Consider the following 14,884-nt stretch of genomic DNA (forward strand, 5'->3'; position numbering starts at 1 on the left):
GGGCCAGGACACTATATTTATTCATAATTAACCATTTGACTTTCACATTGTGAAGCCCCATTCACAGAAAGTTGATTTACAACCATATGGCTACAAGGTTATGGTCACTGAAATAATTAACAAAATACGAATTAAGTCTCTGTTACTTAGTTAAATATTAGCATTGGCCTAGAAGGTGATGAAAAAGCAGTTTCAAAGCTGAGGGTGGAACTCAGTGGCAGAACGGTCGTCTAGTATGTGTGAGTACCTGGGTTAAATTCCCAGTAGCACAAAATAGACAAAAACACCTACAGCAGTTGTTAGACTAAAGATAACTACTTTCAGAGTAGATTGTTTCATTATTGATAAGGATACTGCTTTTTAAATTTTTGTTCTTGTTCAATATCTATTTGGTCAAAAGAAACAGTCGTGAGACCTGTGCTACTTTAACATCATAAAACCTATAATCTCGGTTTTAGAAACACTCGGGCTTCCCTGTTAAGTCCTTCCTGTTATGAACATGCATGAAAATTCATTTGCTTTGTAGGCCAGCATGATGGACCACTGCCCAGACAGCATGCTGGACTGTTGCCTGAGTCTCTCATTTGGGCATATATTGTCCAGCTGAGTTCTGCTCTGCGTACTATTCATACGGCAGGTTTGGCGTGTCGAGTAATGGACCCAACAAAGATTCTGATAACTGGCAAAACAAGGTAGTAGCTTTTTGAAATTTTTGAATCTGGTTTCTGGTTTTTTGTTGTTGTTGTTGTTTTGTTTTAATTTATTTTGAGTGTGCAACTGTTTTGCTTGTATACATGTATGCATACCACATGTGCTTGGTGCCCATGAAGGCCAAAAGAAGGTATTGGGTTCCCTAGAGTTACAGATGGTTGTGAACACCCTCAGAACTGTTGGCAAGGTATCTGGGAATAAAGACAAAGTATCAATCCCACTTTCTCCTATAGAGCCGTCATTCTCTACCTGACCATAAGTCAGTTTCAGATGGGCAGGGCTGTTCATCTGGAAAGTCTGCAGTTTGCCTCTCCCCCCACTCCCTTTGGTTTTTCTTTTTTTTCTTTTTTCTTTTTTTTTTTTTTTGGTTTTTCAAGACAGGGTTTCTCTGTGTAGCTTTGTGCCTCTCCTGGAACTCACTTGGTAGCCCAGGCTGGCCTCGAACTCACAGAGATCCGCCTGGCTCTGCCTCCTGAGTGCTGGGATTAAAGGCGTGCGCCACCACCGCCCTGCCCCTTTGGTTTTTCAAGACAGGGTTTCTCTGTGTAATAACCCTTGCTGTCTTGGAACTTACTCTCAAGTTGCTAGTTGATTGTTGTTAGTTAGTTCCTAAGCATTGAGAATAATACAGTGAGGAAACAAATACCTTGACTTCACCTAACTTTAGTTGCCGTAAGTTTTTGGGAGTTGTCTTGTGCAGTGCAGCATACGGAACTGAATATCGTAGCTGGATCCTGCTGTTTGTACCTATAGCCTCATTCCTTGGGAGGCTAGCAGCCTGGGCTATAACAGAGACGTTGTGCATGCACACCCAGTCAAACTAACAGCAGTAAGACCAGCGGGGTCCTGCTCCATGTTCTTGCTGTTACTTGCCTGTAGGTGGCTTGAGGAAGTTCTTCTCTGAGCTTCAGCAATGGCATTAGACTGTGCTGTGACACTTTCCCCTTAGTTTAAAAATTCATGAAGAGGTTTGAGTTAATGTATGTAAGATGATTGGAACAGTGCCAGCTGCGTCTTTAGCAAGTGTTTGCAAGTAAATAGTTTCCTTCATGAGTAACTCAAACAATTTGATGTGTTCAGGGTTATCATCCTGACTTTATCAGTGACTAACTTTTATAAGTAGAGTCAAACCATTTACTGTCTCTGAAATGGTTGATTTTGTGGGTGGGGAGGGTGGAGGTGGAAGTTATAGTCATTTACATTTTAGGTCCTTTTGTAATATTAGGCAATGTTAAATATTCATTAGTATATACTAAGAAAAGTATAAATTTTTTAAAAATCTTTTGGTCCTTACAGATTGCGAGTAAATTGTGTAGGAGTTTTTGACGTTTTAACATTTGATAACAGTCAAAACAATAATCCTTTGGCATTAATGGCTCAATACCAGGTGAGTAAAATTTGTATGATGTTTAAAGCTTATTTTGTTTGTGTTCTTTTAAGCTAAACTTGGTTTTAAAGTATTGAAGGTTTTTTTGTTTTGTTTTGTTTTTTTTGTTTGTTTGTTTTTTTGTTTTTTGAGACAGGGTTTCTCTGTGTAGCTTTGCACCTGTCCTGGAACTCACTCTGTAGCCCAGGCTGGCCTCAAACTCACAGAGATCCGCCTGGCTTTGCCTCCCGAGTGCTGGGATTAAAGGCGTGCACCACCGCCGCCCAGCTAAAGTATTGAGGATTTTAAGTCTGACTCTTCAGGTCATTCTTGAATGGTGTCCTAACCTCCATGGTGTAATTAGTGCAGCCTTACTGTTGAAACAGACAGGATGAATGACCATTAATACAAGCCGAGACTCTAGCTGTTTAACACTGGAATATATTTGTCTCAGTCAGATGAGTGGATTATATTAGATGTTACAGCTTATTTCACCTTTCCAGACCTACTAGTTTGGCTTTTCAGTGCTTGTCCCACTATATTATTTTGAAAGGGGTGGCGGTAAAGGCCCTGCTCTGTGTTTTTCCTCTGTTGCTGTAAAGTCTGTCGCTTCTTGTATATTACCAGAATTCATTACTCTCTAATTCATTCTGTTACTACTGAGTCGGGCTCCACAGTGTTCTAAGCTAATTTAGTTGTTTATTTCCTTATTAATATGCTACTGTGTAGAAATACAAGAACCCAACCCTGCTTATGGGAGTGTAGTTCAGTGGTAGAGTGGTTCTTAGCATACTCTAGGCTCTAGAGCATTTGATCTCCAGTACTGCCAAAAACAGCAAAGACTGTCCCTGGGAAGAAGGAGTAGGAGTAGGTGCTCCATTTTGATTACTGTGTGGAAGTAACCTGTGTATTTAAAGTAAAGAATTCATCTTCGGGCTGGAGAGATGGCTCAGAGGTTAAGAGCACTGACTGCTCTTCCAGAGGTCCTGAGTTCAATTCCCAGCACCCACATGGTGGCTCAAAACCATCTATAATGAGATCTGGTGCCCTCGTCTGACCTGCAGACACACATGCAGGCAGAACACTGTATACATAATAAATAAATCTTAAAAAAAGTTTCTATTAAAAAACAAAGAATTCATCTTCATCGGTTTGTCTTGCCTTAGTTCACATTGGGATATGTAACTGTCACTAAAGCTAATTTTAGTTCTTTGTATAAGAAGTCATATTCATTCCTGTTTAGATGCTTGTTAACCTGAAGCTTGGTGCAAGGCAGAATGGTTTCATCACATAAAGAGATACTTCCCATTGTCCACCTCTTTTCAACTTTTGTTTGTTTCAAAAGAAAGTTTTAGTTTACTTTAGTGTAAGACAAAATTTCAGAACAAAAAGGAAAGGAAATGATAGGGTAAGAACATGAATCCTCATGCAGCAGTCTACGGCTGTTGGACCACAGCCATGCTGTCTGCGATCTAGGGTACCTCTGCACACACATTGTGTGTATACCTTTCCTGTCTGAATTCCCCTCGGCCGTGCCTGCCTTACCAGGCTGCCTTGATGTTGGTAGTGGCATCTGGTAGGCACTGTGGGGATAAATCCTGATTTCACACACACGCACACATCCTGAAGCCACTTTATTCTATCTAAATGCAGTTTATCCCTTCACTTTTTGTGGAATGTTATTTTTTTAGTGACTTTTCTTTTGCTGCTTTATACTTACTTAGTAATTAATTGGCCTAAATTTCTTTTCATCCAAAAGTGACTGATGAGCTAGATGTGTGGGTGGTTAATGCCTCCAGTGGTAGCACTAAGGAGGAGGTTGGAGGTAAGACAGTGAGTTTGAGGTGAGCATAGGCTATCTTATAAGGTAGCCAAAATGTGACGAGTATTACTGAATAGTGATCTACATGTGTCTTAAGAAAGTTACACCACTACACTTTTGGATAATATTTAGAGCCAGTATACCAGGAATCAAGAAACCTCTTGTCCACATTAAAAAATGAAACTCCTGCCTTAGAGTTATCACTGTTCTGTTTTGAATAGAATTGGTTTTTGAAAATTAGTAGTTGACTAAGGAGCCATGGACAAAGCCCTAGGTTTAACTTCCAGCACTAAAAAATCACTTAGGAATATAAAATAAGACTAGTTTGAATTTTCTTTTCTGACTCACTCTTTTGTTTTTTTGCAAATGGATACTATTTCACTTAGTTTATTGTGGAATACCTTATAAATAATGAAGCTCTTTTAAAAGGCGGGGGTGGGGTGATACCTTGAATTACAAATGACCAACTGTTTTACCATCCTGGGCAACCATTTTGAAAGTCAGAAACTGCTTTCATTTATAAACTCTGTCAACTTTCAACCAGTTGTCGCTTTCTTTTTTTTTTTTTTTTTTAAAGATTTATTTATTTATTATGTATACAGTGTTCTGTCTGCACATATCCCTGCAGGCCAGAAGAGGGTGCCAGATCTCATTACAGATGGTTGTGAGCCACCATGTGGTTGCTGGGAATTGAACTCAGGACCTTTGGAAGAACAAACAGTGCTCTTAACCTCTGAGCCATCTCTCCAGCCCGTTGCTTACTTTATTATTCAGTAAAATGGATATATCGGGTTTCTTTCCATTTTTTTAGTTGTATATATGTAGATTTTTATATAGATTATTATAGTGAGGCATAGGAGAGATTTAAAGATGGTCCCAAAGGGGGAGTGTATTGACAGGTGAGAGGAGTACATTGTTTCTTGTAGTCTATTTCTCATAGTCTGTTTTAGACACGTGACTAGAGACTGACTTTCAGTAAAGTGGACATAAGTAGAGCCATAGATAGAATCAGAAAAAGAAACAAGAAACCCAGAATCAGGAAAAAACTGAAAATGAATCTAGGAAAACCTCCTGAATTCTACAAATGGGGGGAAACCTGATGGAGGGAGGAAGTTCACTGGTGATTGCCTTAAAATCCCTGGCTTCCCAGACATACTCATTTCATATCTCTTCAGGGCCACTAGGAACATTATCAGTAGGAACTTTGAGAGATGCCAACCCCTCGACCATATCCCTAATGGATAACTCCAACACTCAGGCAAGGAGGAGGCCACTAGGCATCATTTTTGTTTGGTTTGTGTTTAAGTTTCTTGGGTGCTTTTAGTATATGGCCAGATTCGAAAACTCCTATAATAAATAAATCAGGAGATGGACATGCATGCAATAATTGAGATGATACCTCAGATTTTAAGCATTTATAGAAACCCTCAATCAAAGTTACTTAAAATATATTCCATGCTTAGAGCAACCGCGTTCTTCTAGGCACGTTACTGTTGCCTTTGCAGAGGGCTACTACAGGGGACCCTTGTGTTTCATGGAGTTGGGAAGTGGCTGGAACCCTTGTGGAGCAGTGGTTCACAACCTGTGGGTCATGACCCTCTGGAGTCAGACAGCACTTCCACAGTGGTTGCATATCAGATGCCCTGCGTATAGATACTCACACTACAGTTCGTTGTTGAGACAGGGTTTCTCTGTGGAGTTTTGGAGCCTGTCCTGGATCTCACTGTAGCCCAGGTTGGCCTCGAACTCACAGAGATCTGCCTGCCTCTGCCTCCAGAGTGCTGGGATTAAAGAAATGGGGGAAAAGTTAAAGAATTCATTGTTTATAATAAAGAATATTGTTAGTGATCAAAAATTGTTAGTGATTTGGGAAACAAAGACGCAAGCTGTCATTGAGGTCTGTGCCACTTTGATGTTCTATGATACGTGTGTTCTGAAGTCAGGTGAATGCTTGTTTGTACTGGGATGTCTTGTCTTCACATTCACATGGCCATCTTGGATTCATGAAATGAGAAATGTATCTGTTGAGTCACAGTGATCTTAGCAGAGCCAGCATGTAGTAGCCTTCAGTTCTGTGTAACAGGAAAGACTGTCAGCAGTGTTTAAATTTTCGAAATAAAACTACAAACTCTGGGGCAAGTGAGATGGCTCAGTAGCTAAAGACATTTGCCATGTAAGCCAGATGACCTGAATTGGATCCCTGAAGCCAGTGTAAAGGTGGGAGGAGAGAGCTGACTGCGGAGTTTCTTGGAACCTGTCACACATTGCTGCCACCCCTTCCCCGATGGTCACAGAAGCTTTTCAAAGCAGCAGTCTTATAATTGGAATATGAATTGCTTATAGTAAATGTTTGTTAAAAAGTGTAGTCCTAGCCAGGCGCACTCGCCTTTAATCCCAGCACTTGGAAACAGAGCTAGGCGGATCTCTGTGAGTTCGAGGCCAGCCTGGTCGACAGAGTAAGATCCAGGACAGGCACCAAAACTACACAGAGAAACCCTGTCTCGAAAAAACAAAAAACAACAACAAAAAACAGTGTAATCCTAGAAATACATTCATTAGGGTGACTTGGATGTTCTAAACATTTTGGACCTATTCATTAAATGAAACTGAAAAGAGAGGCTCAGAAATCCTTTTCAGTCAGGTCATAGTGATTCTAACAAGCAACCCTGCTGAGAACCTGTCCTGAGCCCGCCCTCCTGTGTCTTTATAATGTGCTTTTCCTGTTGGTGATGTGTTCAGTGTGTGAAAAGTGTACCTGTGAAGAAATTCAGTTGTGTTTATTCTCTCGTGTCAGCAAGCAGATCTGATATCGTTAGGAAAAGTCGTGTTGGCTTTGGCTTGCAACTCTTTGGCAGGAATTCAGCGAGAGAATTTACAGAAAGCCATGGAACTGGTGACAATCAACTACTCCTCTGACCTGAAGAACCTCATCTTGTAAGTATTAACATTACGTGAAGCAGAGTAGTCCTCTATGATTACATATGCTTTACATAGCAGCCTCCCACTGTTTATACACTCAGGCAGACACAGCAGCTGCTGATGGCCTAATCTTTATAAGTATATGTTTCTTACAATTCATAAACCAGTTTGTTTCAATTAGCCACTTGGTCAGAGAGTGCCCTTTAGAGTTGCACCGACACATACTAGCTACTAGCTCTTGGGTTACACTAGCCATATTTCAAGAGCTCCACAGCCACGGATGTTGCTCCCAGCTAGATAAGTCATGGACAGAACATTTCTGCCGTCTCTTGAGTTCCCTTGGCCAGTGTTGTTCTAGATAGTGAGAGATTGTAATGCAGCCTCCTTCACAGTCTAGTTATGTATGTCAGTCTCTGGTCTAGGCATGCAATTCAGGGAATGGAAGATTCCAGGAAATCTTTGAGTGTAAGTTTGGAATGCATTTGACTTCAGAGAAACCCACTGTGGACTACTATCACCACCAAAGGATCGCTTACTATCTCAGACACGTCTACTAGTGAGGATATCAGGGGAGGACGAACAACTTTTATTACAGCTATGAGTTTAGTCTCGGGGAAAAGATGCTAGGATGCCTCTAATTTTCCCTGTTAAGTTCTAGAAGCCATTAGAATTTATTGATCCTAATCAGTAGTTTCTTTTAGCTTCCAGTGATCCCTTGTGCTCTTTCTGTGTAGCCCTGGATGGTCCGGTTTCTTTTTGGACGAGCCCTGGGGTACAGAACTGGGAGATGGAGGATGGGGCTGCCCACCTGTTCTTCTTTAAACTGGCTTCCCTGTCTTGCTTGTGAGACACCGGAAGCCAGTGTTTGCCTGGGACCTAGAAATAATCAATCAATATGATACAGCTTTTGGGGGGAAAAATGCTTTGTGTATGATTCTTCTAGCCTTAGTTTACAACATCCAGATTGTTCTGGACAATTGCAGACTATAAACTCTAAAAGTTCCCTTTTGAAAAAGTAGGAGCTGAGGATAGTAATTAAATTCACTTTATGTTAATAATTATTGAAAGTAGATAATGATATATGAGGCTTTAAATACTTGAAAAATTGCTTAGAAAAAAGTAAATAATTGAAAAGGTATTCTTCACTAGTGACAGTAAACTAACATCTATGGAGCTACATAAGTCACTTGTGAACTGCTTGAAATGAATTGCACTTAATTCTCTAACATCTGTAAATGGAGTGTCATTAGCCCCATTTTAAAGACAAAACTGAGGCACAGTAAGGTAGAGTACCTCGTCAAGTTGTCACATAGCTGGTAACGGGTTTCAGTATGATTAGGTAAATGTAAATATCAGTGGTTACTGTGGATAACTAAGGTAATTTGTGTGGTTATAATCATTCATCTACTCATCAAAAGAATGTTTATGCCAAAATCCGAGGATACTTACTAATAAGATTAACATAATTTCCATCCATCTTTTTGCGGCTTATAAAAACATTGAAGGTCTGGAGAGATGGCTCACCAGTTAGGAGTGTGTACTGCCCTTGCAGAGCACCTGAGTCAAAACTGCTGGTAACCACAGCAGCTCCAGGGGATAAAATCCCTCTTGTGGCCTCCATGTGCATCTGTACTTAGGTGTCATACCCCACCACAGACATGCACAAGTTTAAAGAAGATGTTAAAGATAAAAGCAAGTAAGCTGTTTGCAGGCAGTGATAACTGAAGACAGTTTCCTGAAGCATACTTGCAAGGAGGTAAGAGAAGGACTTACCTTTAGAGAAAGTAGTGGCCAAGTGATTGACCGTCACTGGATTAGGCAGGTGGCTCTTGAAAAGAGCAATACGGGCTGGAGACATGGCTCAGAGGTTAAGAGCACTGACTACTCTTCCAGAGGTTCTGAGTTCAATTCCCAGCAACCACATGGTGGATCACAACCATCTATGATGAGATCTGGTGCTCTCTTCTGGCCTGCGGGCATGTATGTTGGCAGAACACTGTATAAAATAATAAATCTTTCTCAGTGGTGATAGAAAAGCAGGTGAACTGGTCCTCTGCTCTCTTAGTCTGTAGAGATGGCCCAGAAGTGACAGGTGGCCCATGAAGTCATGGAGCAGAGGACGGTTTCTCTCTGGCTGAGTCATTTTTTGCACAATTGAAGATTCATTGTTAGACTAAAAAACTATTTTTGGTTAGGTGTGGTGGCATGTGCTTGTAGAGGCAAGATGCTCAATTGAACCCAAGAATTTAAAGCTTTCTTGGGCAACATAGCAAGACCCTGCGGCAAAAATAGAAGCCGGTTATCTTTGAAGAACAGGAGGGGAAGTTCCCCATCCCTCAGCCTTCCAGTGTTTCACACTGAGACTTGTTCACGGTCATTTCATGTATTGAAACAGAGGGCTTAAGGGTGGAAATGGGCAAGTGTGGCCCTCTTCTACTTCACTGTTTCACATCTGTAACAGTGGACACACAGAGGAGAGACGTCTGGACTTAAATGTTCCAGAGAAGAGAAGTAATACTGAAATTCAGCACAAAATTTGCATGAAAAGTATGTGTTTAAATTGTGAACACAGACTGTAGTGACAGCAGCATCTGTGTGCCTATGGCCGTGTTGTCCTTAAGTGGCCCTGGCCATTCACGGAATTCTTCTCTGTCTCGATAGGTATTTACTGACTGACCAAAACAGGATGCGCAGTGTGAATGACATCATGCCTATGATTGGTGCTCGGTTTTATACTCAACTGGACGCTGCTCAAATGAGAAATGATGTCATCGAGGAAGACCTTGCTAAGGTCAAGTCTGGTTACTGTGTAAATTGGCATGCAGTACTCACTGTGCTGCTGTCTGGGACTGCAGTGCTCTCCTTGTCCACACTGGGTGTTAGTATAGGCTCTAATATCCTATTCATTCATGACTTTGCTGTAATCATAGGTCTAAAATCTTGGTTTTGTTTAATGTGAGTATTTTAAATACTTCCTAGAATTGATCAATTGCATAATCTCCTTGAGTGTGACTATGCACAAAATGGGCATATGTTTAAGAGCATAACCCAAAAGTGTGGTGTTGGGATTTATTGTATAAGAATAAGGCCGGGCGGTGGTGGCGCACGCCTTTAATCCCAGCACTCAGGAGGCAGAGCCAGGCGGATCTCTGTGAGTTCGAGGCCAGCCTGGACTACCAAGTGAGTTCCAGGAAAGGCGCAAAGCTACACAGAGAAACCCTGTCTCGAAAAACCAAAAAAAAAAAAAAAAAAAAAAAAAAAAGAAAAGAATAATACGGGTGCACAGTATCATTTTTAAAACTTCTGTTTATATTCGGCCTGGACATTAACATTCTGTTTTTAAAATGTTTTATAGGAGGTTCAAAATGGAAGACTGTTTAGACTTCTAGCAAAATTGGGAACAATCAACGAGAGGCCAGAGTAAGGGTTTACAGTATCGACAGCATGTTTTCAAACCAAGGGAGCTAACTTGTATAAGGGATGAGTGGACTGCCTTCCTAATGTTTCTGTCTGGAAAAGGGGAAGCTCTTAAGGAAGTGACCTTGAAAAACCACAGCCCAGGTGTGGTGGTTCTTAGGAACTTGTGTGCCCATGTTAGAAATCAGTCGTGTGCGCCAGTAAAGGAAGGTGATAGCGAGTACCTGTCTCCTGTAGGAAGCCTGGTCACATCTCTTTTTTCCTGGTCATTTGGGAGACATTAGAAATCTCTCAGCTGTAGCATGTCTCTTCTGTAAAAATGCATTTTTATAGATGTCATGTTGATAATAGAGTGACGTAGTCATTTCATGCTGTCTTAGTTCAACCTTGCTTTTAAGTTAGAGTTACCAGACACAGAGTTGGTGTCTGCACTTTAATTGTTGATAGGCTGGACAGAGTTGCAGTTATGACTACAGCAAGTCACACCTCGGGATTGTCTGTTCTCCCAGAGGGAAATGACCGGTGCATACTGTCGCTTGTGGGATTTCTTTTCTCCCATGGAGTTAAAGCCTACTTACCTGTTTTCCTTCTCTTTTTTAAAGATTTATTTTCATTTTACATATCTGGGGATATTTGCCTGCATGTGTGTCATGCACTACATGTGTGTCTGGTGTCTGAGGAGGCAGAATATGGCATCAGATCTCCTGGAACTGGAATTACAGACAGTTGTGAATCTCTGTGTGAGTGCTGAGAATCAAACCCAGGATCTTTGTAAGACCAGCCAGTGTTTTTAAGCAGCGAGCCATCTCTTCAGCCCCACTTGGCTATTTTCAAAATGAAGATTCTCAGTTAGGATTCTCTCCAATAACCACCCTAAGTAAGAGGATGTATGTTAACCAGTTCTGGAAACCCTGTCTCAGCATTTTCTTTGATTTACCCCGTACTTCAGAACATGCGGGTCTTCTGTTCTGTTGACTTTTTCTTGGTATTTGATTCCCTCTCGCTGTCCTGATGCAGACATCCGAGTCCTCTGTTCTCAGGGTTGGCATTGCTGGGAAGAGGACACACCATTCTTTCTCAGCGTCATTACGGTTCTTCTTCTGTAGTTTGCCTAGTTACGTTCTCTTGGGGCTGACAGTTGTTATATAATTTCATATAACATACTTAAAGAACCAGTTTGTCTTCAGCACTTGACAGTAAATTCTCTGTCGTCAGTGTTAGGAAATACTTTGAAGAGTCTGGGGAGCCCAGCAGTCCTTCTCTCCCCCCTGTTCCCGTCCAGGCTGCTTGTGCCTCACAGCCGGCACACTCACACTCAGCCTGGCACATCTGCTCTCCGCTCTGGGGGAGGAGGGTAGTGCCTTTCTTTTTCTCTCTGGATTAACTGCTCTGGTGCTTGCTTTTCTTCTCTGATTTATTCTCAGTCAGTGAAGTACACCCTTTCGGAGCACACACCTCTCACAAGAGGTAGCCATGAGTTCTTTGCAAAGCTAAAATTGTCTTTTTTTCTATGTTTACACATTATTGATAAATGATTATATATAAAATTCTAGATTGTCCTTATAAAATTCTGTTCACATTTCTTAATATGTTATATGTGAATTTTCAAAAAGTTCTGTGGTGAAAAAACTCCCTCTCTTTATACCTAACAACCTCATTCTATTGGTTGTCCCCACCCTGACTAATTTATTTATAAAAATTTTATATATACTTCAAGAGTTACAGGTACAAATATATTGTGTATTTTCTCTCTTTAAGTACATAAAGATTGTCACTTCTCACTGTACTAATGTTGGAAATCTTCCTGCTCAGCCCTGTTTGGAATTAGGCAGAATCCTCCATGATACACCAGTCTGACCTGCTTCTCCTGCCACCCTTGTGGTGGAGACATTGCTCCTGTCTAAGAGAACTGGAGCCAGGTGGTGGCGCATGTCTTAAATCCCAGAACTCTGAGACAGAGACAGGTGGATCTTTGTGAGTTCGAGGCCAGCCTGGTCTACAAAGCAAGCTCCAAGACAGCCAGGGCTACACAGAGAAACTCTGCCTCGAAAAACCAATGAATGAATGAATGAATGAGTGTAGCTTGAGTTTTCCTGCCTGGCCCACGGTCAGGGCAAATCTCTCTCACCTGCCAGTTCCACAGCCGCTCAGACCCAACCAAGTAAACACAGAGACTTATATTGGTTACAAACTGTATGGCCATGGCAGGCTTCTTGCTAACTGTTCTTACAGCTTAAATTAATCCATTTCCATTAATCTATACCTTGCCACGTGGCTCATGGCTTACCAGCATCTTCACATGCTGCCTGTCATGGCGGCGGCCGGCAGTGTCTCTCTGACTCAGCCTTCCACTTCCCAGCTTCATTCTCCTCCTTGTCCCGCCTACACTTCCTGCCTGGCCACTGGCCAATCAGTGTTTTATTTATTGACTAATCAGCAACACATTTGTCATACAGAACATCCCACAGCAAATGAGGGGGGGAGAAAGAGAGAACTGGAGACAAACAGGTTAGGTCTCTGGTCATGTACAGACAGGGTGTGTCCAGAGCTGTGCCCTGCCTGCGTACTGTGCTGCCCTTTGCACCATGGTGTCTCCAGTGTGGTGTCCTCGAATGGCGCTGCAGGGGGCCTTGGTTACTGTGGAGGGACAGTGGAGTCTCCAGATGTCAGGTTTGCAGGATAGATTGGTATTGTTCTTGAGAAGGCCTGACTAACAATGCTTTCTTTAAAACTTGGGATTTTTGTCAGCTTAATGAGTAAGAAGTTGAATTTTGGTACCGTTTTGCTTGGGACTTGCTCTTTAAGGAGCCTGTTTGAGGATCTTTTTATGGCTGTGATTGATTTTTACTGTGCTGTCTGATCCTTGCCTGCTGTAGGTTGTCTGTTCGGGGCTTAATCATCTCTGACTGTGCTTAGGCTGTTCCTCTCTAGATGTTTATATATGTGGCCAAATTGATGAAACTGTTTATTATGACTGAGTCCGGGTGAAGAACAGTATTTTAGACTCTGAAATGATTCTAGAATGCTTGTCACAGTTGTTTCCAGTCTAGCAGTGCTAGCTCGTCCTCCCCTTGCTCCGCTCACCCCGTCTAGATGCCCTGGCCGTTCTTAGTTTGCTGACTGCAGAGCATGCTTGTGTTGGGGCAGCACCCTCAGCTCCTCCTCCCAGGGCAGGTGCATGTGTCCGCCCTGTCTGTCGTACCCACTGGTCAGAGCACTGTGTAGCTGGGCAGACCCTGCTTCCTCTCTTTCCTCTAGACTGCAGGTTCCTCAGGGTGCTGAGAACTACAAGCCGTCAATGGTTCTCCAGTGCTCACAGCTCACCTTCTAGTGGAGTGTGAAGGACAGGAAGCAGCTTTTCCTCTTTCTAAACATTTCCCATGTTATGTTCCTTGGTAAAGTGACCTGGAGCATGGATGGAGAGAAGATTTCCTTACAGGCTTGGCCAGAGATGTTTAAAGACATTTCTTTCTTTTTTCGCCTTTTTACCTAATTGTAAAGATTGAGTGGTATATAAGGGACAGTTGTTCCTGTGAACTGAATGTTGAGAAGTGTGATTTATGTATTTTGTGTTGGTTGAGGTTGGTTGGTTGGTTTGTTTCTCTGGTTGGTTTTTAAGCACTTTACAGAAGCTGTCTAATTTCTTACTTACTGGGGAAAATGGGGTTAATCTTGAATCTGAAAAATACGACCACATGCATGGAGCGTGAGATACTGAGATCAAATACTAATTCCCCAGGTTTCAGAAGGATCCGACTTGGTCAGAGACTGGAGATCGTTATCTGTTGAAACTCTTTAGGGATCATCTTTTTCATCAGGTCACAGAAGCAGGTGCTCCCTGGATTGACCTCAGTCACATTATTTCCTGTCTCAACAAGGTAACTTGTAAGGAAGACCAGTAGTTTTTAATAGTTTTTTTGTTATATCAATGTGCGTGCATGTGTGTATGTGTGCGTGTGCATGCCCCATGTGCACACACAGGGTCAGAGGACACTTAGGAGCTCATTCTCTCCTTTGTGCAGGTGTGCCAGGCTTGGTGGCAAGCACATTTACAGCAAGCACAGTTGTTACAACTTGGTAGAGGTGTAGTGTGTACAAGTACTAGGAGACTGAAGAAAACAGGATGTATACCTGCTATACTTTGTGAGGAATTTAAGACAGGCCATTTTCTTTTTCCTTTTTAAGATTTATGTATTATGTATACAGTGTTCTGTCTGCATGTTTGCCTGTATGACAGAAGAAGGCACCAGATCTCATTATAGATGATTGTGAGCCACCATGTGGTTGCTGGGAATTGAACTCAGGGCGTCTGGAAGAGGAGCCTGTGCTCTTAACCTCTGAGCCACCTCTCCAGCCTGACAGTGAGATCTTTTTTTTTTTGGCTGAGCGTGGCAGCTCACACCTTTGCTCCCAACACTCAAGAAGCAAAAGCAGGAGCGTCTAGAGCAGTGACTCTCAACCTTCCTAATGCTGCAACTCTTTAATACAGTGCCTCGTGTTGTGGTGACCCCCAGTGATAAAATTATTTTCATTGCTACTTCATAACTGTAATTTTCCTACTGTCATGAATCATCGTAAATGATACACGAGCCCTATGAAAAGGCCAACCAACCCTCTCAAGGGGGTCGTGACCCACAGGTTGTTTTGCA

The 14,884-nt window shown here is 42.1% G+C and overlaps 1 protein-coding gene across 5 annotated transcripts in view; it reads left to right on the plus strand.

Annotated features, from left to right (window-relative positions):
- Pan3 (poly(A) specific ribonuclease subunit PAN3) overlaps window positions 1-14,884 on the plus strand; it is a 123,886-nt gene that overhangs the window by 104,531 nt on the left and 4,471 nt on the right. For all 5 annotated transcript variants that reach the window (XM_059249340.1, XM_059249341.1, XM_059249342.1 and 2 more), the window contains 6 exons: window positions 527-692; window positions 2,008-2,098; window positions 6,694-6,833; window positions 9,480-9,609; window positions 10,174-10,238; window positions 13,975-14,113. In XM_059249340.1, coding sequence (XP_059105323.1) covers window positions 527-692; window positions 2,008-2,098; window positions 6,694-6,833; window positions 9,480-9,609; window positions 10,174-10,238; window positions 13,975-14,113 — 731 coding nt within the window. The remainder of the gene's footprint in view (window positions 1-526; window positions 693-2,007; window positions 2,099-6,693; window positions 6,834-9,479; window positions 9,610-10,173; window positions 10,239-13,974; window positions 14,114-14,884) is intronic.

Source organism: Peromyscus eremicus, chromosome 23, assembly GCF_949786415.1.
Source record: "Peromyscus eremicus chromosome 23, PerEre_H2_v1, whole genome shotgun sequence".
Lineage (NCBI taxonomy): Eukaryota > Metazoa > Chordata > Mammalia > Rodentia > Cricetidae > Peromyscus > Peromyscus eremicus.